Consider the following 27,525-nt stretch of genomic DNA (forward strand, 5'->3'; position numbering starts at 1 on the left):
TAAAAAGTGTTACTTTGTTTAAAATAAAAAGAAGTTGGTATCACTTTGTAATTAAAAAAAAGTTGCTATTACTTTGATTTTTTTATTTTTATTTTCGGAATATGGAAATCTAAATTAAATTCTAGAATTCTTAAAAAAAAAATCTACAAATTTATAAGGTCAAAACATGAGTATGAAATATGCATCTTTCTCACGCCGACAACGAGAATTGTATCCATATCCCTGCAGAGTACGAGTCAACTCTTTACCGACCAAACAAAATCTAGGTTGGCTACTTTAGTCTTTTTAGTTCTCTTCAATGTTTCCCTTAAAAACATGTTTCTTCAATTAAAAAAGAAAAAGCTTTGTTCAACGTTTAACGGCGTAAAGGACGGATGGAGATTGGAATTTTGAAGGTGAGAGGATGGAGGTGGGGCATTAGCCACACTCCGTTTGTTGTGATAATTTATATTTTGTAGGCCACCTACTTATATTAATTTAAGTAACGTATTCGACTTGCATTTCATTTCACACACTTCAAGTATTTTTTCTTTTGTCAAGCAATTCAATGGCTAGAGCTCACACAATTAAATTGTGGAGAAGTAGAGTGTCCAGGTTTCGAACCCTGACCTCTGCATATAACATGTAATATTCATACCAACTGAGTTAAGCTCACGGGGATCACACACTTGAAGTATTAGACACCATTCCATACCATAAACATTTATATATACCATCAATTTTTATGTCTCATTTGCGTCATATATAATTATGATTTATGTATGTTTTGCAAATTTGAAATGCTTATAAAATAAATACGCATATGCTTTTGTTGACATATACTTGCAAAATTACAGTATATGGTTAATGGCTTTGTATTCTTATATCATATCCATAAATATGGCTCCACCCACTTTATTCTGATGAAATATTAATGTGTAATATTGATTTGTTTATCTGTAAAAGTGTCATTGTGTACGTTGAATGCTCCCATGACCCTTGCTTTAGTTCAATTTGTTTGTTTCTTTACGAAAACAGAGGATTATGTAGCTCCAATTGAGGATTAGAAAAGAATAAAAACACACAATGATAATATGAAAGACAGTTGTCCGAAAAATTATTCCAAATATAATTTATATGCTTAGCTTAAAATGGCATGGAACCGCAAAGACACGAAAACGGTCTCTAAGCATAGGTAGCTCTTCTCAACAGAGTCAATATACAATGATTCATTATCACATGACTTAAATGTAAGTTAAGAAAATTACATTAACAACTATAGCTGCATGCTATTGCTAGCTAGTACCTGCTACATAAGAGTGTGTGTTTGTAATTTGTATTTGTAAACCCCCAGGAATGTGCCTTGAGAAAAAGAAAGAATTGGATTCATTACCATTTTGCACGCTCTTAGATCTGTGGAGATTCCTTCAACCGTAAGGTTTAATATAAACTAAGAATAGTGCACTTTTTTAGTGAGCAAGCCACTATGCAGTTACTAGTCAGTAGTCACGGTACACTATGGAGTTTGGAACCTATAAAATGTAAATAATGGCCAGCCCCAAGCTTTTGATGATGCTAGTGGATTAGGTTGTTATTTTTATTTTATTTTTGGGTTGTATTTTTCATCGTATATATAAAGTTTCTCATCAAGAAATTAAAGTAACATCGTGTCCAAAAGAAAAGAAATTAAAGTAACTCCTTTTGGTCCATCATGTTTGATACGCGTTCCTTTTCAATTATTATTAAACTAATTTCTCTATGACATAACTGAATTGATCTCTCAAACTTCATTTACTTTTATGTTTTGTTTTGGCGGGACTTTGATGGATTTGTACATGGCGCCACAAAAAATAAGGATTTTGATGTTTCCCACAAAGTCATAGGTGACTTTGACTTATGGGCATAATTATGCAAAGTCCAAGGTTTAAGCAATTTGTGGCCTAATTTGTCTCTTCAAGAGTAACCAGGTTAGTTTAAGGAGTAGTGCTTTTTAAAGTTTTTAGCAGTCAAAGGTTTTATGAGCTAACACTAGTGGAATATTACAATATTCAAAGCTAATCATTTTCTAAGGAGGCAATTAGGCAAGAACCCTGTGAATCAACAGTTATGTTTCAATTTTATGTTTATGTAACCTAAAGGAGATAAAAGCTGTTATCAATTATTATGTGTTAATAATTATGGGTGTTTGTGTAGCGCTTTTGAGGTTAAAAGTCATCTAAACTATAAGGTAAAAAATGCAGTTTGATTTGGTTGTCTTTTAAAATGAAAATCAAACCAATGTGGTTTGAGTTGGTTCAGTTGTTGCGAAACAATACAACATTTTGTTTACAATGTTAAAATCAAGTTAAAAGTTAAAAGCAGTTTGTTTTCAATACTGTTTCAAATTTGATCCAACATTACGATTTTATTTTCATCCAACAATGTCCTATCAACATATATCAAATTAAAAATATGAACAAAAAAGCAATTATCTTAAATAAGAAATGCAAAAGACTAAAATTCTATCATTCTTTAGAAGTTCTCATTGAATTTCTATTATTCAAGATATATTTAACATAAACGTATATGTAAAAGTGCAAGTAAATTAAAGCACACAAATACATTTTTCAAATCAAAAGTATAGAAGAAACTTATCAAGAGAAAAACATGTCTTAGTAAAAAAAAACGAGAAAAAAAAATGTCATTCAATAAAAAATTTCATTGAGTTTCTATGAGTACTAGGTTGGGTGACACAAGTTTAATTAGTATTTCTCTTATGTTGCGATTTGGTTCGATTGCTAAAATAAAAACAGCAAACCGGACTATATGGTTGAGTCAAAAAATAGTTTGAATACATCCAAATCATGTACGGTTTTTGCAGTTTTCTATGCGAGTTCCACGTTTTGCGATGAAATTGCGATCCTGTGAAATCATTTTGTTGTAATCTGTTATGGTAAAAGTATGACAAGAATGATTAATAAACTAGATTATTTTTTTCACAAACAATATAATTGGAGTCTTCCCCATACCAAAGCAAAAATGAACAATGATTTTCCTTTCCAAATTATGAAAAAGATAGAGGTCAAACGAATGGAGCGTACTGCATACTTGTAATGAATAACAAATTCTCTCCTAAGTTGGAAACAAATGATCACTGTATTTAGTTATTGGAGTATATATTGTATGTGTTAGTTTAGTTAGTTGTCCTCACATTGATTGTTTTTGTTAGAAGCTGTAATTGATAAAACAAAATTCTTCGAGTTACATTGTATGTGATGTTGATTTTATATCACCTTTCTCTCACTAATTTAGTCACATCAACAATTGTAAATTATATGTTTTATACTATATAATTTTTGTCTTGTTAACCAGTGCTCTCAGGGCCATGGTTAAGGAATTTATAAGTAGAAATTTTGTTTTGAAAATATAAGATGTTACTTTTAATCAAGTATAATAATTATATAACTTTTTTATGAAAAATTTACTTATTTTGTATATTTAATCAATACCCTTAAGGCACTGGTTAACATTCTCATATATATATTTTTGGTTCAAATATCATTATTCTGTCATTGTTGCTTGAGTTTTACTCTTATTGTTTGTATAAATATACAAGGATAAAGAGTACAATGAGACAAATTACATACGGATAATTTCATTTGTTCATACTCTCCTTTGAATATATGTAGTGCAGATTTTAATTGAAAGTGAGTGAGTTTAACGCAATAATGATATCATCATTATTTTAGCAAAAGTTATACTTTAAGACTTCAATAAAATTACGACGTTCGTGATTAGATCAAATTCACTGTCATTTCAAACATATTCTAATAACATTGGAAGTCTTTAACACATATTTGGTCAATAAAAGAAATTGGAGGGGATCAACTATAAACACGTGAGTAGAAAATGAGCGAATTTTTTTTTAGGGAAAAATGAAAGAAAATTTTATTACTTCATATGAGAGGGGCGATAAAAGTAAACAACTCATCATAATGTGGGCCTTCGATGTGGTTTGGGTTTAACAAGAAAACTAAGTAGTCCGACTTATAAGAAATCAAAGGATTTTACGTTTTTCCTAACTTAGCTCTGCTAGGGTTAGTTCCCCTTCACCAACGATGTTGAGTTAACTTCGGGCGGGGGTTCTTCCTTCTGCAAGAGGGGAATGCTCTTGCTTTATTTAGCAGCCTCATCTCCTCATTTTCTTCAACCATGGATGTTCCACAATTTAATCCTTTCAATGGTACCACCCACACATCCTCAGTCTTGACGACCACAACAAAAACCCCCTCTTTTGTAGCTCTTGTTTTCAAACTTCATATTAACTCTGCACATTATTGGGAAGTGAGTTTAACTATTGTTGTCACCGTGAGAACATTATTATTAGATAAGAGAAATGTTAGAGACTAACTTTCACTTTTTTATTAGTTGAAACTCATGTAGAGTCTACACTTAATTATCAAAATAAGCCCCACATAAAATGTTGATACCCATGCATGTGTTAGAAATAATGTTCTTAACATTTAATGGATAATATATCGGTCTCTCTAACAACACTCTAAACCTCGCAGTATATCTTATGAACATTGATCGGATCCGCGATCTAACTTATCTAAACTTTTATCTATTTTCCTTTCCCCTTCCTTCCCTTTTTTACACCCGGTTAAATTTCCTACCAAAACCAAACATATATTAAGTAATTAACTCTCAACAAATTCACCTTCTCTATATTCATAGTTTGAAGAGCAATGACTGCAACTTGAACCATGCTTAGCGCCACAAAACGCGTCACTGCATTCCTCCCTCGGAATCTTCAACAACTCCGTCAACTCCATGAAGACATCGAAGAAAGCATCTATTTCTACAAGAGCAGAGGCCAACATATTCTCACCAACCCTCGAGTTCTGGACACCATTGTTCAAAAATCCGCAATTAACCCTTCCGATACGGTCCTCGAGATCGGTCCCGGCACCGGGAACCTCACCCTCAAGCTTCTAGAAGCCTCACGCGAGGTTGTAGCCATCGAAATCGACCAACGTATGGTTAACATTCTCGAGAATCGTGCACTCAAACGCGGTCTCCGCAACAAACTAACGGTAAGTTTCGTTTTTATGATGCATTTCACCTGTTCGATGAAATGCCTAGTCCAAAATACACACAACACGATGAAATGCATATTTAGTTTATTTATACTTTTGGTGTTTTAATTTTTTTGGTTTCATTATGGTCACTTACATTTTGATTTGTAAATTGTTTACATTTTGATTTGTAAATTGTTTACATTCTAGTTCCTCAAGTTACATACTTAACAAAGCTAAATTGTCTAATTACTTGCAACTTAAGGGACTAAAATAAAAACGAATAAAACTCAAGAGCCTAACTGTATAACGTTTGTAAGTTTGGGCTAAAGGGTTTTCTCAAGTTGTTCAAAGGGTTTTGGGGAATGGTGATGGCATTTGATATTGAAATAATTTATGGTGAAGTAGAAAAGCTGAAATTTAGATTCCCAGATCTTTATTTGCTATGAGTGACAAAGAAGAGAAAATAGCAAAAATGGGGTATGAACAAACAACAAAAGAAGAGAAAATAAAATGGAAGCCACTTCAAATCCCGCTTCCATATGCAACATGTTATTTGCCTTTGAAAAAATTATAGAATTCCCAGATCATATTTTTTTTTCTTGCCCTATGATTATTGCGGTATGGCATTCTATATTTAAATGGTTAAATTGACATGATCCTGGTGTATGGAATATTGAAGTGGTGTATAATTTTTAGCATTCAATTTGCCTTTGGAATGCCAGAATGCAAGGACGTTGTCTCATTTAGTTTGATTCTCTACCACTTGGTGTGTTTGCTTGGCGAGGAATTATCTAATATTGACGTAAAGGTGGCAAACTTGATGAAGATGATTGATAATATCAAATGAATATCGTGGATTTGGTTTGCTTATAGGGACGAAAGGAAAAGCTAATTTCACTTTTTCGAACTGGTGTAATAGTCCAATGTCATGCATCCATAGTGCCTGAAAATTAACAGCCGTGACAGGAACATGCACATGTGCTTTTCACTGTGTTATGAGGTCTCTTCTGTGTTAGGCGGATTGTGGCTGTGTTAATGCTGGGAATTCCAGGAGCATGAATCAAATATTATCAGATTTCACTCTGCAATTTTAGCTAGCAGGTTCAGTAAATTAGTAGTGCTAGCATATTTCATTGTAATGCATTTTGTAGGATCTGCTGGTACTCAAGCATTTTGTATCCCTTGGCGTTTATCCACACCTTGTGTATAGCATTGCCTTAAATAAATTTTTATTTTTATAAGAAAAAACGTTTGTAATTTAAGGGAACAAAATGAAATTTAAAAACTTAAAGGACAAAAAATGAAACCTAAAAATAATGAGCAAAATATAATTTAGCTACTTTGTTTTCTTCTTTCTTCCAGGTGATATCAAAAGATGCATTGAGAACAGAGTTCCCACCGTTTGATCTCGTGGTAGCCAATATTCCTTACGGTATATCATCACCACTCATAATTAAACTTATATACGAAACGACACCATTTCGAAGTGCGACTCTTCTACTTCAAAAAGAGTTCGCTCGAAGATTACTGGCTAATCCCGGTGATTCTGAATTTAACCGTTTAGCCGTTAACATTAAGCTTCTAGCTGACGTGGAATTTGTCATGGATGTAAGCAAAAGAGATTTTCTTCCGTCACCTAAAGTTGATTCCTCCGTCGTTATAATTCGACCAAAGGTTAATGTTCCTGCTGTTAATCTCCATCAGTGGAGGGCTTTCACCAGGACTTGTTTTAATAACAAGAATAAGACACTTGGTGCTACATTTAAGAATAAGAGGAAAGTTTTGGAGTTGTTGGAATTTAATAATGTGTCTGGTTTGGTTGGAGAACAAGATGATGTTTGTTTGTTTAAAGAGAAGATTGTTGAAGTTCTTAGAGAGGGAGGGTTTGATGATAAAAGGCCGTCAAAACTTTCGATTGAAGAGTTGATGCATTTGTTGTCTTTGTTTAACGAAGTTGGTGTATATTTTGATCACCGTGAGGATGTTAGGAATGAAAATGATAGGTTTGAGGTTGATGATATTGATGATTAGTGATAAGCATCAACCACTTTGTGACATTTTGTATATTATTAAAATTAAGATCAGATTCTGTTATACTCATTAATCAAAAGGTTGGCTGTTGGATGAATCCAGTGGTTGAGAGATCAATGCTGCAGTTGGTTGAATCCATCAGTTGATCAGTGGCTGTTGCAAAGACAAGAGAAAATTTGATTATAATTGATTTGTTTTGTTTGCATAATATCATGAATGCAAGCCTTTTTATAAAAAATATGTTTGGTATAGATTTAAACTATATAAAGAATATTGGAAAGGTTTGAAAACATAATCTATCTCTTGTATATTGTATTTTGTAATGTGGCCCTTAGGAATATAAATATATAATTTGGAAACTTAATGTTGATGAATAAGTAGCTGGTATTAGAATTGTTTCATCCATTAACTGCTAGTCTCCTACAACATTACAGAACAAATATGATTGTTCAATTTATGATCCCTTGCTCAATTTATGGATTGGAAGACACTGAAGCAGTGATTACCCGGAGGCTAATACCAAAAACATAATATAATTATGTTGCAGTGATAGAACAGGACCTCAAGTAAATATATGTAAAAAAATTCCGCAAATTATAATGGTTATCACTTATTAGTCAAACCATTACAATATATGTTGCATCATTTACTAATTGGGTCTAGTGTTATTTTTCATTCAAAACTCAGATATGCAGGCAGTGATAGATCTAACTCAGGCTAGTGGGAGCCTGGCTTCCTCTGAGACAACTATTACGTGTTCACTAATTTGCATAATACTCTGCTTTCTGGTTTAAGGAGGTATGTTCTAGTGTTTTTTCTTGTTAACATATAATACTCAGATACGCAGACACTCATTTTTTTGTTTGAAGATGTCTGCTATTATTTTATTTTTTTTGAAGAATGTCTGCTATTAATTTTATAGAGCTACTTTTATCCTCATTGAACCACACCCCATCCGGATGAAGAAAAATGCGTCCAAATTGATAAATCTGGGGAGAACTGTTTTTTCTCTGGCTGGATGGGTAAATCCGGACGGAAGCGTTTTTGAAGAATTATGGGCGTGGGAGAAAAAACTCTTAACTTTACATGATACGGCAGTACACGTGTTTTCTATCCAGTTTCAATTGTGTTTCTTAGACCTGGCATATTTTGTAGTTAAAAATTCACTTTGCTTATAAGAATTTCATTACTAAAATTTCAGCAATAATATACTTCAAGTACAATGACAGAACATTGTTGCCTAGTTAGAGTTTTCACTAACAGTTGTATTCAACATCTTACTATCTTAGTCCTAGCTATGTATACAAGAGTTGTACTACAACTACACTACTAATTGGGATAATAACGAGAGAGGTACTGGAACATGAACTTCTGTCACAGCATGGGTCAAGAGCACTGCAAAATTCACATGGAGAACATACTCACCACAAAAGTTGCATTGGAATCAAACAAATAAAGTAATGTATACACACAAGATCATCTGAGAGTTAGCTTCAATCATCTGATCTCCCACTTGCAATTAATTTTCAAAGATAGCAATAGGGTCCAAAAGCACCTTTATTTTCTGAATATTGATGTTACTCAATTGCTAACACAATATATACTAAACACTATTTTCTGAAAAAGCAACCTTATTGTTTGTCTACTTGATAGTTACCCTCTAGGTTGAAATAACATACAATGTAAAATAAATACATTTTTCTTTCTATAAAATTTTCTTGAATTCATCAACTTTTGATTGATTAATGAAATGAATTGAGTTTGCTTTTGTAAAAAAAAAAAAAAAAAAAACTTGATGATCTAATCCAATCAAGTGCTAATGGGTTGCACTCTAATTGGGAGCTTCTTCTTCATCTTAACAGTTGGAAAGTATACTATTTCATCCCTCTCAGCCTCCCATCTGCAATGTAGAAACCAATCACATGTTAAAGTCACAAAACATATGAACAAAAAAATTATAGGTTAGCTGTTATATTACCTATAAGTAGTAACAAGATGGTGAAGGAAGATAGAGAGCTCTAGCCTGGAAAGTTCTAACCCAGGACACAGTCTATGTCCACTCCCAAACGGGGTAAAGCAATTGTTACTAGGCACAACTCCAATTTTCTGCAAGCATAGAACATTGTATATATAATTGCTTCATGTAAGTATATGATCTTATATAAACATGAATAGATATAGGTTTAAAAGCTAAATTACCTCCCATCTCCATGGATCAAACTTATAAGGGTTTTCATAGTTTTTTGAGTCCATGTGAACAGAGGTAAGAGATGCCATAACACCCCAATCTTTTGGAATTAAGTACCCTGCATTCATATGCAAAAAAAGTTAAAATTGCAATATTGTTTTATTTGTATGCATTTAGGCCAAAGATAACTTATCTTGTGAATAACTACACTACCTTTAATTTCTACATCTTTGACTGCTTTCCTCCAAATCCCATTGACTATATTGGCCATTCTAAGAGTTTCACTGATGACCTTTTGGAAAGGAGATGGAAGAGAAATCAATGAACATAATAATGCTAATTACATTTTTTATGAGGGAACATATGATATTGTACATATATGAAAGCTAACATTTTGAGTAAATGGTAGTGACATGTAGTCGGTCCATGTATAACCATCTGGGCAATTAGTCTTCTGCTTCTTCAATTCCATGTTCTCCTCCTAATAAGAAAATAAATGAATCAGATAAATCATATATGAAATTTTTATTTGGTTGTATATTTAGTCGACAAGATTAATAACTTCAAAATTTTCATTGCTTAGCAGAGTAATATAGACTTGCGGAATGTTTGAATTGATTTATTTAAGTTTATTTACTGACACAAACTTATGAAAATAATTTAAAGCTTATATGAAAATAATTTAACTTTATTTTATCTTTTGAATAGAAATAGCTTATAAACGTTTATGATATAAGTTTTAAATTAAGTTGTTTATCCAAATAGAGCCTTATTAGTATTGCGATTAAATAATGCAAGTGGAGATATGTCATTGCACCAATGCTGCAGAAATATCGAGCAAAATTCTATTATTAAAAAGATTTTTTTTTTATTTTTTATTTTATATAAAATTGACACACAAAGGGAGAATCTTATGTTCGAATTTGAATAAACACAAATCCCAATATTGCTGGTTGAATTAGACCTTATATTTTGAATGGCTGAATTAGACCTTATTATATTAGATTATGTAATTTATTTTAAATTATAAATTTGATATGTTCAATCATTTAACCATATTAGACTACATTTTTTTTCGTATTATTTAAAATAAAATAAAAATATGATATCATAAAAGTTAGGTTCTATGAAATATCATGTAAAATATCAAAATGGAGCATGATCTCATTAATATATTCATTAGTCTATTTAAATATGCGTCATATTAATTATTTAATAAGAAATGAATATTTAGAGCCTGTTTGAAACACTTCTCAAAAACTCTTTTTTAGTTTTTAAAAATTTGAAAATTAAAAACTTTTTTGCTAAACTATTTTTTAAAATTACAGTTTTGGAAACTGTTTCGAATTTTTTTTAGTTTTGAGGACTAAAACTAAAACATGTAAAAGGATAATTATTGTGAGAAGAGGACTTGTATATTTCAAAAATTGAAAACAAAAACTATTTCAAACAGACTCTTAGACTTTTAAAAAGGTTCCCTCAAAAAAAAAAAAAAACTTTTAAAAAGGTTACGTTTAGGTCTAACAATAAGAAGTTAAATTTATGCTTTGAATGTTTTGACCAGTTATACAACTTTACAAAACCTAGCTCAACCCAATATATATCCATCTTTGGAGCTACATTTGGTTGGACACAGACATAAATCTTTTATATTTAGTGAACTTACCATAAGTTTGGATAGAGCAAGAGGATAATCAGTGAGGAATTTGAGGGCCAAGGTCATGGCCGTAGGAAGGGTCTCTTCCCCTGGGATCATAAACTCGATGATGTTTTGGCTAATCATTTCCACCATCAGGTTTGAACTTGAGCTTGATTGAGACAACTCACCCTTATCCCTTAGGAGTGCATCCACCACATCATTCACTACACCAACCTTCTCATCATCTTCTGCATTATTATCCATTATTAACTTCATTCTCTCCTCAACTATCCTCCCCACCATCTTCATCATCCTTTCCTTAGCCTGCACAGTATATTCACACATAATTACTTACACACTTTAATCACATACTAACTAATTAATTTCAACTTCATATTATTGTTAACAATTAAGACCTTACTTATAACAAGGACATTGTTATTATATGTGAAAGTAGGTTAAATCAAGTTAGGTTTTGCAAGATCTAAGTTGGACTTGATAAAAAAAAATCAAGACCCTAGTCTAGCATGTTACTTACCATAGATTTTTTTTAGACTTTAGTTCTTTCTGACTTGCAAGCTTAATTAAAGAGTAAATAGTCAATTTCCCCCCTGAAATTGTAAGTTTCATCAATTACCCCCCTGAAATTAATAAAACTTCAATTACCCCCCTGAAATTTCACAACGTTAGTCAATTTACCCTCTCCGTCAAATTATTCTGTTAGTGAACATGACGTTTTGCAAATACCCCCCTGAAGTTTTGCACTTATGTGCAAAATGCCCCCCAAACTTAAAAATTTATATTATTTTTTTCCTAAAAACAAACAATTAATAGTTAAATATTAAAACTAACTATTAATTTTGGAATTTGGGAAAACTACATGCATATATACATCAAAATAGGCTCCAAAATGGGAAAAAATATGTATTTTTTAAAGTGACAATAATGGGATGATTTGTGGATTAATATTGGGGGTTGTGTAGTTTAAATGGTTTGAGCAAATTGTTGAAGGAGTTGGAGGAGTTAAAAGACTAAGATGGTGAAGGAGAAAATATAAATATAAATTTGATTATTAATTTGTTTATAAACCTCTAAAAATAATAATTTGTCTATTAGAAATAATAATTATTGTCACTTTAAAAATACACATTTTTCCCTATTTTGATGTATATATGTATGTAGTTTTTCCAAACTCCAAAATTAATAGTTAGCTTTAATATTTAACTATTAATTGTTTTTTTAAAAAAAAATAATATAAATTTTTAAGTTTGGGGGGCATTTTGCACATAAGTGCAAAACTTCAGGGGGTTATTTGCAAAACGTCATGTTCACTAACAGAAAAATTTGACGGAGGGGGTAAATTGACTAACGTTGTGAAATTTCAGGGGGGTAATTGATGAAACTTACAATTTCGTGGGGGAAATTGACTATTTACTCCTTAATTAAAAGTCTATTTTATATTAATATATTCAAATAAGTAATTCGCCATGTTTAAATAGAATAACGAGTTAATATGTCAATGAAATTATATTATATTTTATGATTTAACATGATATATATTTAGAGACTGATTTTATATGACTATCTTATTCAACTATATTTTATAATAATACATTTTTTTTTTTAAAAAAATGTATAATTAATGTAAGCTAATATACTTGAATTAATGAAAATGTTTTCCGAAAAAAAAATGAAATTGTTTAACACAAATTAGATTAATTATATATATTTAGTTTGTGGGTCGACCTTTAAGGATTTGTATAGTGTTGTTCCTGGAAACTTGATGGGTAAGCAAATCAAGCCTTTGATAAATTCTTCAAATTCTCTTTTCAACAAGTCCAAATCTTCACCAGGACCAACGCTCATCAAAACTTTAATCAAAATAGGAAATGTAATCTGGTATATATGCACATCCACAAAAAGTTCAAAAGAGAAAAGATAATTAGGAGAAAATAAATATATTCAAATAAAAAAAATAGTGAAAGAAAATATCATTATTAAATAAAAACAGAGAGACCTTTTTTACTTCATCTTGAATGTATATTGTTTTGTTGGTCCAAGATGCTAAGCATTGTTTGACAGAGTGTTGAATATCTCTAGTGATTTGAGATTTAAATTGTGGGGACTTAAGAAACACTGCAATGAGTGAATGCAGTTTCTTGTGCATGGTCCCGTTCAATTGGAGTATAGAGTGTTTTCCCATTAATTCTCTAATTGATTTTGGATAAGCAGGGATAAAATTGTTCTTTTGATTCAGTAGAACCACCTTGTTCACTTCTGGGTCCGTTGAAATTATCACATTGCTTCCCAAAATGTTTGTCTTAAACACATTCCCATAACTGCATTTACATATACAAAATGTAAATAAAAACACGTTTGTTTTCACTAATTGAAAAGGATTATTAATTAATTATATATGAATATGTAGTTGAGTTAATCAACATTTCGAAAAATGTAAGGTCAGCGATTTAGTCTTTCAAATTTACGAAATAATAAATTACTATTTTAAATTAGAGAATATCAAAATCTCTTTAATAAACATCTTTTAAAGTGAACGAAATTTATGGTCCAAAATAACAAAAAAATGACTAAATTGATTGACATTGTTGAATTCCAAAATTTGAGGTACTAAATTACTCATCTACTTCTACCATTTCAACTACTAAAATAATTGCTTTCAATCATATAGATCTCATGGATACTATTATTATTTCCTCCCACACAGTCCACTCTAGCTGGAAATAGATCTCTCATGCGACATTGGCAAAATCTTAATCTTAGAAAAATAAAAGCATGGGGCAGGGTTAAAATATTAAAATTGAGGATATGTGTGGTATGAGATTAAAAATATGAGAATTTATAGTAACTCTTTATCTGCATTGGTTTAATTAGCCACACTCCATTGAGATGTGCAAGCTGCAATGAAACAGGAAGGCTAGCTGATTATTTATAAAATATAGCTGTTGGAAGGAAGTATCCTTTCCTTCTGTCAAAAAATGAAGTACCCTTTCAAGCCACTTTGCGATCACTAGATTCAAAATGAAATTGGATTCCAAATTTTATGCATTCACGCCGTTAGCACATATTTGTAATTATTGAATCGAGATCGTTTCAGATTATAATACAAATTTTAATATTTTTTAAAAGAAAAATTGTATATTTGACATCTATACCAATATGCTACTTGAAATGCGCCAAAATTTTGACTGCCGACAATCATCTTTCATTGAAAATTTAAATATAGTCACCTTGTGGCAAATATTGATCCAAAATTTTCAATAAATGAGGTCAAAGTTATATCATAAAAATTTATATAAAAACATATATAAGCGAGTAAGCGATTAAAATTTATATAAGTTCTACTGTGTCAATAGTTATTTTGGTTCATAATTAAGACTAAAGTTTTTGTGGTTCCAAATAATAAGATTCACATATCACTATTTGGTGAGCATGCATGCCATTGGCCTCGTGGAGAAATTATGAAAGGATGTGAGAATATGCAAAAAGCAAAATACTACAATTAAGAATCATAAATCAAAATCATATCATCCATGTGTGAGATAGAAGGGATCAAATAAAATAATATAGTAATTAACAATAATGATAAAAATAATTAGGATAATTAAATAAATTATAATTTATAAGGCTTACATAGACTTGCGTTTTTCCATGAAGGTGACAGGGCAAGAAGAATAGCCAGAAGCAATGAAGTCAAGAGTCTCTCCAAGTAAAGGCCAACCTGAGTTTCCTTTTGGAATTTTAATTCCATTTCTTAGCTTAATATTATTCTTCTCCTTCTTCACAAACCATAAACTCATTAACAATACAATTATGCTCACATATACACCTATAAACCATTCCATAATTTTGAATAAACTATATCACGTACTTAGAAGATATATATGACCTTGAAAAGGTGGCTATATATATATATATATATAGATAGTTCAGACTATATATGGGTTTTGTATGTATATATAAAGGGTTCCAGCTACCTGTTTTGCTGTACTTGACCGATAAACACTCTTGTTTGTTTGTTTCTTGGGAGTGAAAGAGAAAAAGATGAGGGGAGAGAAGAGAAGAATAAAGACAAGTCAGAAGAATTTAAAGTTGGGAAGAAACTTCCCTTTGGAGATCAATCTACTTATAGTAAATATACAAATATTTTTTAGCTCATAAAAAAAAGTGTATAAATAATTTTGACCGGACTTCTATGGTATATATAAATAAGAAAGGGAATCTATAATGTATTATATATTATTGTAAAGTCCAGTCAAGAAATTATATATATTTTAAGGAACAATCCCAAAAGAAAAAGAAAAAAGTAATTTTATTCTTTATATAAGTTTTGGCTATAGTAGTAATTTCCAATTTTTCTTATATTCACAGCTAAATAACCATAAAGGTGTCTCAGTCAACTTAACTCAATTGACCAGACATTACATTGTATATATAGAAGTTGGAGTTCGAGCCTCTTATATATCCCACTTATTCATCATAATATATGAAAATTTTTAACCATTAAACTACTTGACTAAAAAAAAGTTCGTAAAGGTAATCATGTGCAAGTAAAGATTGCAGCTTTTGGGTATTGATGTGTGGTCAAGAGATTTGTAATTTTTGTTGTTGTGCATTGCACTCTTTAATTTTTAAGATGCTACAAATTATATTTAACATTTTTGTTACAAATGATATTTTAATAATCTTGTCATATATTTTGAAAATTAGTATAGAAGATATAGAAGGGAAATTTTGGATTTAAAATCTAGGTAGTCATCTAGGGCTCCAAAGCATCCATCCATGTAATGAGAGATGGGCATGATCTTATAAGCCACGTTCCTTTTATTTTGTCTTCACTTAATTTAGACAGATATTGTTACCCACATCTTGTCCAAATTCATCCATGCCATTGCCACCTATTATAAATATAGTTCTCCTTAGGGAGTAGGGTTAGTCTAATTCAACTCATTTGTGAGTACTCAATCATTCTGATGTTTAAGAGTGTTTTTAACTGTAATTTCATTTTCAGTTATTATCCCTGGCCATCTTTTTTTTTTTTTTGTTTTTTTTGTTTTTTCTCTTTTCGTTGAAATCTGACTCTGTGAACTGATTCAAACCAGGGATGTATAGAAAAATACAACCGATCGAATGTGAATTCAAATTAATATCAGTGTAATAATGTAATACTTGTTATAAAAAAATTGTTAGTGTTTAAGAGTTAACTTTTTACTAAATACTTTCTTCCAAAATAATTTTTTTTACTAAATATTTGTCCAACAAACTCATTGTTGGATCGCTTTATGAAAGTTACGTTATTAGTGTATTGATTGTATGAAAAATTATTACATGCTATCGAGATACATTAAGATTTAATCAAACTTAAGTGGTTAACAACAAGTTCTACTATACAACAAATTGTTCATAAGAATCTGAGTTTGATTTAAGGGTGAAACGATTTTTCATCAATTTTTACTTATATTACGATTGAATTCTAAATTACCATAACGAATTTTCCCTAAAAACAATAGGTTTACACACACAAAAAAGTACACTATAGATTTTTTAATAAACCAAAAAAAAAAACATTAAAAATTTCTCAAGACACAAGATGTAGGAAGGGAAAAAAAACAGTTACAAAGTCACAATGCCTAACTACTAACAAAATTAACACCAAACCACTCATAACCTAGCTACTAACAAAAAGAGTAAAACATAACATTCAATTTAGGTAAGAACCACATGCATAAAATAGGATGTGTCTACCTTTAATGAGCTCAACTTTAAATTCTTTTGACATACTATAAAATAGGATGTTATAATTTTATATTAGATCTAACACATTTTTATTATTCGATTTGTAAAATGAGAGGAAATTAATGAAGAAGTTTATAAGTATTCTACGTAATACGTATATATCATCAAGGCTTCATATAGGGTTTGGAGAGTGTTGGCATGCAGAAGTTGTAGAGGAGTGGCAATGAAATGTCTAATCGTTTGAGTTTATGGTAGGCTCAGTGCTCTTGCTTGCAGATGCATGTTGTCAATGTCACACCGTGATGAGGAAGGAATATAAATCATTTTTACCATTTGTTTCTTATATATATCTGATAAGTGTCAGAATTACTAAACTGTAACCATACATCATTATATTAATCATAAAAATTGTAAAGATACCAAGTGAGTGAGTGTTTGTTAACATAATAAAATGTAGTGTTGTTTTTGTACTATCATGCACATGCACATGCACTACCCTGGGCAAGGCTGCAAGTGTGCACGTGAGATGAACCTTGTGGTCCAATGAAGGAAGGATACTGAACTTGTTAACATCTTTTCCATCCATCTATCACTTTTTCCATTACTAGTGCTTTCGTCTAGTCTGCATCATCGTTGCTCATCAGTCTTCACCACCTCCCAACACTATCCTTGTCCAGGATATCTCTCTCTCTCTAGCTTTCTTATGCACTTTCTTCTTTTCAAACATTTTTTACTCAAACCAAGCAATTGACCTAAAGTATTTTAACAAGTTCCACCAAAGACGAATTATTTATGAATACTTGAGTTCATTTTTGAATCGAACAATTCTTAATCAGACTATACTTAACTTTTGGCCAAATTCTACATTACCAAAGTCCTTTTTCCTTGAAAAAGAAAAGTTAAAAAAAAACACTTTTGACTCGAAAACATGAACTTAATATGTAGGTGTTTTTGTTTCAAAAAAAAATAAAATGTAGGTGTTTTATTTTTGCATGTGAATCAAAAGGAGGGAGGGGGAGACCCAGGGCTAAGAGAGGACCATGCTATGTAGTTTGACTTTCAATACTAGCTACTGCTACAACAGTAAGGCTTTGTTTGGATCACAAAAGAAAAAGAAAGTGAGAGGAAAGAAAGTAAGAGGAAAGATTGTTAAAGGAAAGAAAGTAAGAGGAAAGTGAATGGAAAGTGGGATGATTGTTTGAGTGTTTGGTATGAGTGAAAGTGAAAAGAAAAAAAGATGTATATTTTTTAAAGTGACAAAACTAACCCTATCCAAAGATGAAATACTACATTAGAATAAAAATATAAAATATGCTCTCATCAATAGAAATAAATAACTAACTTCCTCAACAAAAAAATAAATAAATAAATAAATAAATAAATAAAGAACACTAACGTTTATTTATTTTTTTGAAAGAAAAGAAATAATGTTTATGATGGCGCATTGGTAATTTGGTCCGTTGGTAACTTGGTATTTTTCATAAGACTTACTAATTATAGATTAAAAAACAATGATTTTATGGGTATTTTTGTCTTTTCATGAAATAACATGTTCCATCTTCACTTTCTTTGCATAAGTGAGCCGAAAGCATTTTTACGTGGGTCCCAGTCTGAAACTTTCTTTCCTTGCATTTTTGTTGTTGTTCCAAACTAGAGAAAGTGGATCTTTCCATCAACTTTCCATCCCATCACAATCTTTCCTTATTCTTTCTTAGGAAACAAACACACCCTAAGGGTCATAGTCCTCCTCCTCCCAAAATGGACTTCCTACCTTTAATATCATATCATTCCCAAACAAAATGTTTCATCACCATTTCGAGGATTAATGCATTCTACACCTTCCAAAGAGAATTGCTAATTGCAATAACATGAAAAATTTTAAGTGTTATGCTAACAAGCTAGCGTTTAAGAATATTATTTAAAAAAATCCATATAAAAAAACGTTTACCTTAGAAATGCAATGATAAATATATTATGTTCTATGCATGCAAAAGTTTCACTTTTTTTATTCTTTAAACAATACTTTAAGGATACATGTTAAAACATTTTTAATACGAAACAAGTGGCTCCAATGCCTCCCAAACCCTTTCACTTTCAATTGAAGGTTTGTTTAAATAAACAACTTAATTACACGGTTGTATTTAAACAAGTACTTATAGAATAAGATGTATATAAATTATTTCTACAACTCAGTGAAAAAAATTGGAACAAACACTGCATGAGCTAACACAACTTACAAAAATAGCATACAATACATGACAAGAATTGGGGTAGAAGCAGCATACAAGAGCTTATATGTGAAGTGTTTCTACAATTGATGAAGGAAGCATAAACTAAAAACAGCTAATAAAATATGAAGTTCTCTTGAGGAGTTTGTGAAAATAAGCTGAAAGCAGCTTATAAATCATATCAGAAAATTATTTTTGTAAGCTTTTTTAAACACTTAAATTAATATTCATGTCAACAAGACAACCTCAAATAAGATTATCCAAATGTTTTCTAATCTTTTTCCATCATGCAGCATTGAGACATAACATAGGAACAAGTGGCCAGATAGATAACTAGGAAAACTACTTGATATGATGGTTGATTGAGTGATAACATCAGACTCCTAAGAACTATGGTGTAAAATTTAAACAAATAAATTAATAATAATATGATTCAAAGACCATATTAAATCTTCCGTGTGCTTCATCAAAGCCCGCTTATAACAACATATTTAAAGACAAAAATCACAGCAATCCTCCCCTAGGCTATTTGGTTTTGATGTTGCATTGCAGGTTGTCAATATTCTCAGTGCTACATTGTATGGTTTGATGCAGAGTCGAACCATTTTCGCGGAAAACTTCATAATTTCACTCCATTGCATGGTTGTAGGGTTTTTCCCACAAAATGTGGTTTAGTCAACGCCGAGGTAAATTACGATTGCTATATCCAGAAATTGCGACGACAAACTGTTTATGCAGCAAAGTTTTACTTTTACATGCTGCAAGCAACAGCTTCTCTTTCCAGATTATTGTAAAATGAACTCAATTTAGTAATAGCAAGTGCTTCGCCGAAGAGTGATGCCCTTGTAGATCTTGTTATCTGAACTTCAACATAATCGCCAACCGCAGGATTTCGTTTTGTATTAACATCTTCCCTGTCTGAGATTGGCAGATTGACAAATATAACCCGATGGCCCTTGTCACTCTTGCCAATTAGTTCGGTATCTGGAGCTCTTTTATTGGGTCCTTCAACTAATACAAGCTGTGTAGTTCCAACCTGTTCATCGTAACACTTTCCTGTGCTCTCACGGAAAGTCTCAATAAGTTCAGTTAGCCTCCTCTGCTTAGTTTCCTCAGGAACATCATCGACATAGTTTCTGTGGGCATGAGTTTTCTCCCTCATGCTATAAGCAAACATGTATGCCATATCATAACCAACTTCTTTTACTAGAGTCAATGTGTCAGAATGATCCTCCTCCGTTTCTCCACAAAAACCTGTTAGAATTGCAAATTGCAAATATTAAAAGACTGCAATCAGAGGCTAATTGCTTATACTGTAAAATACTCACCTGTGAACTAAAACAATTAAGGTAGAAGATATAGCTAAATTATCAACGAGCTTTTATACCTTTAGTACTTCTAACAAAATAAGAATGTTGTTGGTTCATATGGCATTGACATATCAATATCAGTATGCTACTCCTCAGTAGTACATACAAAAAACTTGATGATGAGATTCCCTAATAAAGATTTTATTAACCCTTTCCTAGACCTCTTTCAACCACAAAAGAACCTCTATAATTTTGTTGGGGAAAATCATTGAATTTTTTTTTTAATAAATTCAGGAGTGCAAGTAGAAGATGTAAGCAGACAGTCATCGGAAATGTGTAAAAAAACCAAGATTTTCCCTACTAGGTAGAGTTGGGCACATGGATCAGTCAATACCATAAAGTTCCAACTCTTGACATGTATTAGGCCCAAAAATAGACCATTTACCTCTAAACTTCTCTCAATAGTTTGGCTTATTTCCTTGGTCTCCCTCTACAATTGGACTATCCCTCATCTAGTCTACTCACTTTACCGGTGCTTCCACAAGTATTCTGCATACATGTTCAGACTTCAAACCATCTACAACAAGTATCTACTATCTTCTTTACCCTAGGGACTACTCTAATTTTCTCGCTGCTGATTATATTTCTTATCTTCATGTCTTATGATGTGGAAAATAGAAAAACAATTTTTCAGAATGTACTTGAGTTTCTTAGCACCCAAAACATGGAAATTACAATGATAATAAATGACTGATGCAATTTACAAGGGTGAGCAACTAAGCTAGCACTACATCCTAAGATATATTGATCTCGTTCTACCTGCTATACGATGGATCTAAACTACTTGGGGAATGAAAATTTAAAAAGGTCTAGGAAAATGAAGCTTTAATGAGGTTTTATCTCCCACACTCCTCCTCAAGTTGGTGAACGGGTATTCCCCGTTCCGAGCTTGGATAATGGGTACTATTCTCTCAAAAACTGAACTGCTCAATTCTTTGGTGAGAATTTCCAAAAGCTCCCCATGTAGAAATGTGTTCTTCACCTCAAATTGTTCTAATTCCCAACCATAATTGGCAGCAAGAGATAATGATACTCAAATTGCATTCATTTTAATGCAACTGGAACAGATGTCTCTAAATAATTGATTCCGTATGTTGTGTGAAACCTTTGCCTACCAATCTTACTTTGTACCGCTCAAACGATCCATCAGCTTTATACTTTATTATCTACACCCAATTGCAACCAACAGATTGTTTCCCTTCAGGTAAGAGTAACTATCCCCCATGTTCTGTTCTTCTCCAATGCCTCCAACTTCATACCCATGACCTGTTTCTACCTAGATAAAAAGGGCAACCCGGTGCACTGAAACTCCCGCATATGCAGGGTCCGGGAAGGGGTCCCACCATTTGGTGTATTGTACGCAGCCTTACCCTGTTTTACACAAAAGGCTGTTTCCAGGACTTGAACCCGTGACCTTTCGGTCACATGACAACAACTTTACCAGTTGCGCCAAGGTTAGCCCTCTTGTTTCTACCTAGTTAATGCCTCAAAAACATTATTGGGAATGAAGTTTAGGTATAGGTAAAAAAAAATAATTGCGGGTTGATGTCTTCATGAGAGTTTTTCAAATGAGGTAGTTTGAGAGCGGTATAGTGGCTGAATGGTACACTTTCTGGTTTCTTTTCTGATGACAATTGGAGGTCAATGTCATCTTCAACAGTTTGGACTTCTGTTGAGTACTCCTTGCCAATTACCATTATCAGACCTAAGTCTTTAAGTGCTCACACTAAACTGGTTTTTAATCATTGAGAAAAAAATTTGGGAAGAGGTGCCCACTTCAGATTTACGCTCAAGTAGAAAAATCTAAGTAATCCGAGTACAGTCATCTAAAAGGGTTATATAAGCCATCGAGCCCCAAACACTTTTAGAATAGAAGATGGACCCCAAACATTAGTATGAACAAGGTAAAAAGGAAATTTGTATCTTTTATCACTTAATGTGCTTTGCAATTTCACATACTTCACAATGAAAACTCTCAATATTAAACCCAGAAATAATAATAGAAGCATATCTTTGGTGCCTCCAAAAGAATGATGTCCTAACCGATACAGGAAAAACATAGTTATTAATATACAAGAGAGTACGGAGTCTGACGCAAATTAGTGAGAAAGAGGGGGTTTTCAGTGTGGTTGACAAATTTGGTTTGACACAATAATAAAGGTCATCCCCTTCTCTAACTAGAATGTCCAACTGTCTAAACCTCCTGCCCCTCCAATCTTTGTCTTGAAATTCACGACAATCACTAAAAATCCCCAATTAAGTGGAGTGTTTTGGGACTTGAAGGACATTTTTCAAGGTTATGGAAAGATTAATCTAAATATCCCCAATAAAGTTCAAACAAAGTCTGACAGCACAAGGTACCAGCCAGGCGATTTGATAAAACTGTTTGGGAAAGCAGGGTCCCCTAGATTAGGAGCTCTGATGCCATGTAAAATATAAGAAGACCATTTTTCTGAATGCGCTTGAGTTGCTTAGCACCCAATAACATGCTTGCTTAATTTATATACAGGGAAAATACAATGAAAATATATGACAAATGCAATTTACAAGGGAGCAAGTGCTACTTCGTAAGATACATTGAAAATGTTCGACTTGCTATACAATGAATCTGAACTACTTGGGGAAACGGAATCCACTTGTTTAATGAGGTTTTATTTCCAAAACATAACATTCTCATCTCTGCGACAAGAGGGAAAACGGAATCCACTTGTTTAGTTCTGTTGAAGAGAGTGGTGGAGCAGGGAAATAATCTTTTACTCTCTTACTCCCCTCGATTAGTTTATAAGGAGAGGGGAAGAAAAAAAATCTAATATTCCTTATAGAAGGTGGAGCTACAAAACCATTGATGATAAGACTAGAATTGAATTGACTAGAAAAAGTTCTAGAATTGAGATTTACATGACGTGGAAATAATGTTAGAGAGGTGAAGCAGCTTTAGTAGTATAGTTGTTAGAATAACAAATATAAGAACATTGTCCTTTTCTTTCCTCTACAAATTCCCACTATAGTGGAGAGGAGTGGTGGGAAGAAATTTTCACATCCACAATCTCCCTCCCTACCCTCCAACCAAACACCAAGTAAATGTTAAACCCCATCACTTGTCAATTGAAAATAAGGTGCTCCAGTTGTAGAAAGTCAAATTAATCAAAAAAATAAGGTGTTCCAGTTGTAGAAAGTCAAATTAATCAATAGTGAAGAAAATAAAAGAAAACAAGGAGAATGATACTTAAAAAACATACCACAAATGAAATCACTGCTTAGGGCCACATCTGGAATAATACTTCGTATTTTTTGCACAAGACTCAAGTAAGCCTCACGAGTATATCCTCGCCTCATTCTCTCAAGCATTTTGCTACTTCCTGATTGGGCAGGTAAATGTATCAATTTGCATATATTATGTCTTTCCCGCATAATATAAAGCAGTTCATCTGGATAATCTTTAGGGTGTGGAGACGTGAATCTGAAACGCATCTCAGGAAATTCTAATGAGAGCCGATCCAACAGATCAGAAAACCTTAAGCCCGTGGTTCTGACCTTTGATATGCTGGAAAATCCTTCACTAAGTTTCCAGTTGGACCCTGCTTCAGCCTCTTTTTCAACCACAGATGCATCATTGTAGCTGTTCACATTCTGGCCAAGAAGCGTTACTTCTTTCACACCCTCTTTCCAAAGCTCTGCCACCTCTCTCACAATGGATTCGACAGGACGTGATCGCTCTCTTCCTCTAGTAAAAGGTACAATACAAAACGAACACATATTGTTGCAACCCCTCATCACTGAAACAAAAGCACTAATTGAATTCTGAGAGATCCGAACTGGATTAATATCAGCATAAGTTTCCTCAAGGGAAAGAAGAGTGTTAATCCCTTTCTGGCCATACTCAACCTCTTCCAGTAACCGTGGCAAATCCCTATAAGCATCAGGCCCACATACAACATCAACCATTTTGTCTGAATCGAGTATCTTTTCCTTTAACCTCTCAGCCATACATCCCAAAACAACTACTTTCGGAGGACGTAGGGATTGTGACCTTCCAGTAGCGACATTCGCCTTCCAGTTCCTTTTAAGAAACCAAAAGTAATTAAGCCTCTGCCACACTTTCATTTCTGCATTATCTCTTATGGCACAAGTGTTGATGAATATTATCTCTGCATTCTCAGGAGCAGTCACAATTTCATTATAGCCTGCATTTTTCATTATAGACAGAACAATCTCCATATCATTAACGTTCATTTGACATCCATATGTCTCATGATATATTCGACCAGTTGAAGGAGCTTCAGTATCCGCCACGAGGCTACAAATAAAAACAAATGAATGAGACTCTTATCAAATAAACAACTTAATTAAACGCGTACAACATAGGCTCTTACCATATGAGCTTATATTATACAAGAGCTTATGTACAAACCATTTCTACAATAAAAGATAAATAAATTCAAACTTCTTTTTATGTAAATATAAGGTTTTTCATAAGCTATCCTGGGGAGCTTGGCTTATAAAAACAACTTATGGACATTTCATAAGCTCCACTGAGGCTCTGTCTAACAATGCCATACTTCTAGCTTATAAGCTCATATATTAACAAAAAAACTCGTTTGATAACATTTTGTTTTCCCGAGCTCATAGCTTATCATTTTTCCTCTCAATTTTACCACTGCCATTTCACTTGCAAAAAATTATATATTAATTAAACATATTTTTGTTATGTCATTTCATATTTATAGGTTAGTTCATCCGCTAATTTTATCAAAAGCTACAAATTCAAATAGCAAGCTTATCCACTTTAAGCTAGCTTATAAGCTATTCACTATATACTCATCCGCTATGAGCAAGCTATCCGTCATTGTTTGTCAAACAAAGCCTAAACAGTGTAACAAGTGTTCAGTCACTAGATAAGCTGAAATAAGTCAATCCAGACAGACCCTAAACAATGACTAATGAGTGAACATACTTCATATTTTCATTAGTAATCAATCCTAACTAAAAAATATATCTTTGCATTGATGATTCGGTAAGAGAACAAAAAAAAGATTGAATTTTTATCAAGAGGGTTATTAGAGTATCTTAAGCAATGAAGAATGATACATTAAAAGAAGAGAATTTAGAAATAAAAACTTACTGGGGTTGTTGAAATTGGGAAGCGGTGAGAGAAGCTTGGGCGATGAAGTTGCGAAGGGAAGGATTTTTAGGTTTGGTGGAAAGCGATGAGAAGGTTCTGGAAGCGGTGATGAGATGAAGAGGACGTGAAGATGAAAATGGTTTGGGAGAAGGGAGAAAAGCATAGTGTTTGTGTTTGAAGAATCTGAGACAAGATGGAGAATGAAGTTTAAGGCGTTGAGCAGTGTGAGGTTGGTTGATGATAGAGGATAAAGCTGAAGCCATATCCTTAAACTGTGAATGAATGAATGAATGAATTGAAACACAAACTCACATGATGATGATGTTGTTACTGTTATCGGGCTGGATAGGGCACGTGCGGTGACATCTAGTCTAGTCTAGGGGTCGTGGCTAAGGAACTCAAATATTATGGTGATTACCCTCCAAGTCATTAGGATTGCTCAAAAGTTCCTCAGATTTATCCAATCTAACTTTGATTCACACAATTTATTGGGAAGTACTCATAATCGGATTATTTGAGAAGTTGAGCAATCCGATGAGCTTGTTCAAAAATTACCTTCGAATAGTATATTAATTGTGTCACACTATGTTGATTTTCCAAAAAAAATTAAAATAAATGACAGAATCCATTTTATTCCACATTATACTCACTCAATTAGAGTTGTCAAATAGGTAGGTTTAACTCAATAAACCATAATACATAAACGGGCTATATCGGGTTTGCCCATTTGCTAATCAAGCTCAACAAAAAGTATAAGGCTTAACTTGTTAAAATTATAAATAAATAAAAAAAGCTTGGATTTAGTTTACTAAATTCATTTTTTACCTTATAAACATACCAATGTCCTAAAGTTGTTGAATGTATGCATAAATTAGTAGGGGGATTGTTCTACCTTAGAATTAAACACCTATGCGAGCGGGGTTGGACAAAGCGCAAGCAAGAATATCAATTTGAGTAGTGTAACCTAAGGGTTTCTCTATAAGGTTCGTCAACAAAGTGTGAGTCCAGACTTAAGATTAGTCTCAAGGGTGTAGTCAATAAACAATGTGTGAATATTCATGTACAATCTGTTGATGGTCTTGAGGGACGCAAAGGCTAGATTAGCAAAAAATACTTATCGGTTCAAGCACACAAGGTGCCCTTGTTTTTGTAGGGTAAGAAGGGATAGAGAAAATGTCTTGAGCTAATGTTCAAATACCAAACACTTTGACCCTGAAATAACCGACGATATATTCCCAAGAAAAGCTTGAACGACTTAGAGAAAAATGTGAGACTCGTCTATAAAGTGTGTGACTCGTGTTGATTTCATCTGGTAAGAGAATGAGTGTTGGAAAAATAATGTTAATAACATTTATCATGCCTAAAAATCAAAGGGTGATTGATTTCAGTTTATTTGAAACATAAAGGATTTAATGAGATCTTATACATGAGAGTATCTTAAGGATCATTATCTTAGAGTAACTGAAAAGCACAATACAATTATATTATGCACTCGGATGTTGTGACACCACATAGTATTTATTTATATTAAAATAAATTAAAGTGTAATACATATGAATGAATGAAGATATATTAAAATAAATTAAAGTGTAAATTGAAGTATCTTAATCGATGAAGATGATCAAAGAGAGGTTAAATATCTTAAAATTGACTAGGAGATATATGAATGAAAGTGATAGATATAGTTTCTTCCTTGCATATAAGTGATCTATTTTGACCATATGCAAATATTCACTTAGCATACTTTGATTAACATGATATATAATTAAAAACTATTTTAAAATATTGATACATTTAACTATTACTTGAATTGTGATTACTTGTAAGACCATGTCCAATGGTGTGTTTAATGTGCCATTCAACACCATTTTTCTCTCCAATGGCATGTTTAATGAGTGTTGAATTGGAAGAAAGAGGAGAGAGAAGATGAATGGATTCAACTGTGTTGAAAGCAGTCCGGAATGCCACGCGGCGCGCTGCAATTGGCTGAAAGATGGCGCGTGCAGCACATGCGCCGACAGGGCGCGTGAGTGTTCAGAGACGCGGAGAGAGAAACGAGTTTTGGATAGATGGGGACACGTGGCGCGTTTTAATTGGTTGTCCGGATTCTTATAATTTTAATAATTGGACCTCAATTATTTCGTTGTAAATTAA

The 27,525-nt window shown here is 32.5% G+C and overlaps 3 protein-coding genes across 3 annotated transcripts; 1 reads left to right on the forward strand and 2 right to left on the reverse strand.

Annotated features, from left to right (window-relative positions):
* The first annotated feature begins 4,568 nt into the window (after positions 1–4,568).
* On the forward strand, positions 4,569–7,278 carry LOC11405665 (ribosomal RNA small subunit methyltransferase, mitochondrial). The gene is made up of 2 exons (XM_003612047.4): positions 4,569–5,054; positions 6,402–7,278. The coding sequence occupies exons 1-2, from the start codon at positions 4,725–4,727 to the stop codon at positions 7,068–7,070; spliced, it is 999 nt and encodes a 332-aa protein (XP_003612095.1). The 5' UTR covers positions 4,569–4,724; the 3' UTR covers positions 7,071–7,278.
* A 1,306-nt stretch (positions 7,279–8,584) lies between these two features.
* LOC11405666 (3-epi-6-deoxocathasterone 23-monooxygenase CYP90C1) lies at positions 8,585–14,930 on the reverse strand. The gene is made up of 9 exons (XM_003612048.3): positions 14,549–14,930; positions 12,915–13,236; positions 12,644–12,793; positions 10,925–11,221; positions 9,650–9,739; positions 9,472–9,550; positions 9,270–9,376; positions 9,049–9,176; positions 8,585–8,970 (listed from the first exon to the last, which is right to left on the reverse strand). The coding sequence occupies exons 1-9, from the start codon at positions 14,758–14,760 to the stop codon at positions 8,880–8,882; spliced, it is 1,476 nt and encodes a 491-aa protein (XP_003612096.1). The 5' UTR covers positions 14,761–14,930; the 3' UTR covers positions 8,585–8,879.
* A 4,200-nt stretch (positions 14,931–19,130) lies between these two features.
* Positions 19,131–25,852, reverse strand: LOC11408076 (CDK5RAP1-like protein). The gene is made up of 3 exons (XM_003612049.4): positions 25,372–25,852; positions 23,489–24,546; positions 19,131–20,133 (listed from the first exon to the last, which is right to left on the reverse strand). The coding sequence occupies exons 1-3, from the start codon at positions 25,632–25,634 to the stop codon at positions 19,631–19,633; spliced, it is 1,824 nt and encodes a 607-aa protein (XP_003612097.2). The 5' UTR covers positions 25,635–25,852; the 3' UTR covers positions 19,131–19,630.
* Positions 25,853–27,525: the final 1,673 nt, after the last annotated feature.

Source organism: Medicago truncatula, chromosome 5 (assembly GCF_003473485.1).
Source record: "Medicago truncatula cultivar Jemalong A17 chromosome 5, MtrunA17r5.0-ANR, whole genome shotgun sequence".
NCBI lineage: Eukaryota > Viridiplantae > Streptophyta > Magnoliopsida > Fabales > Fabaceae > Medicago > Medicago truncatula.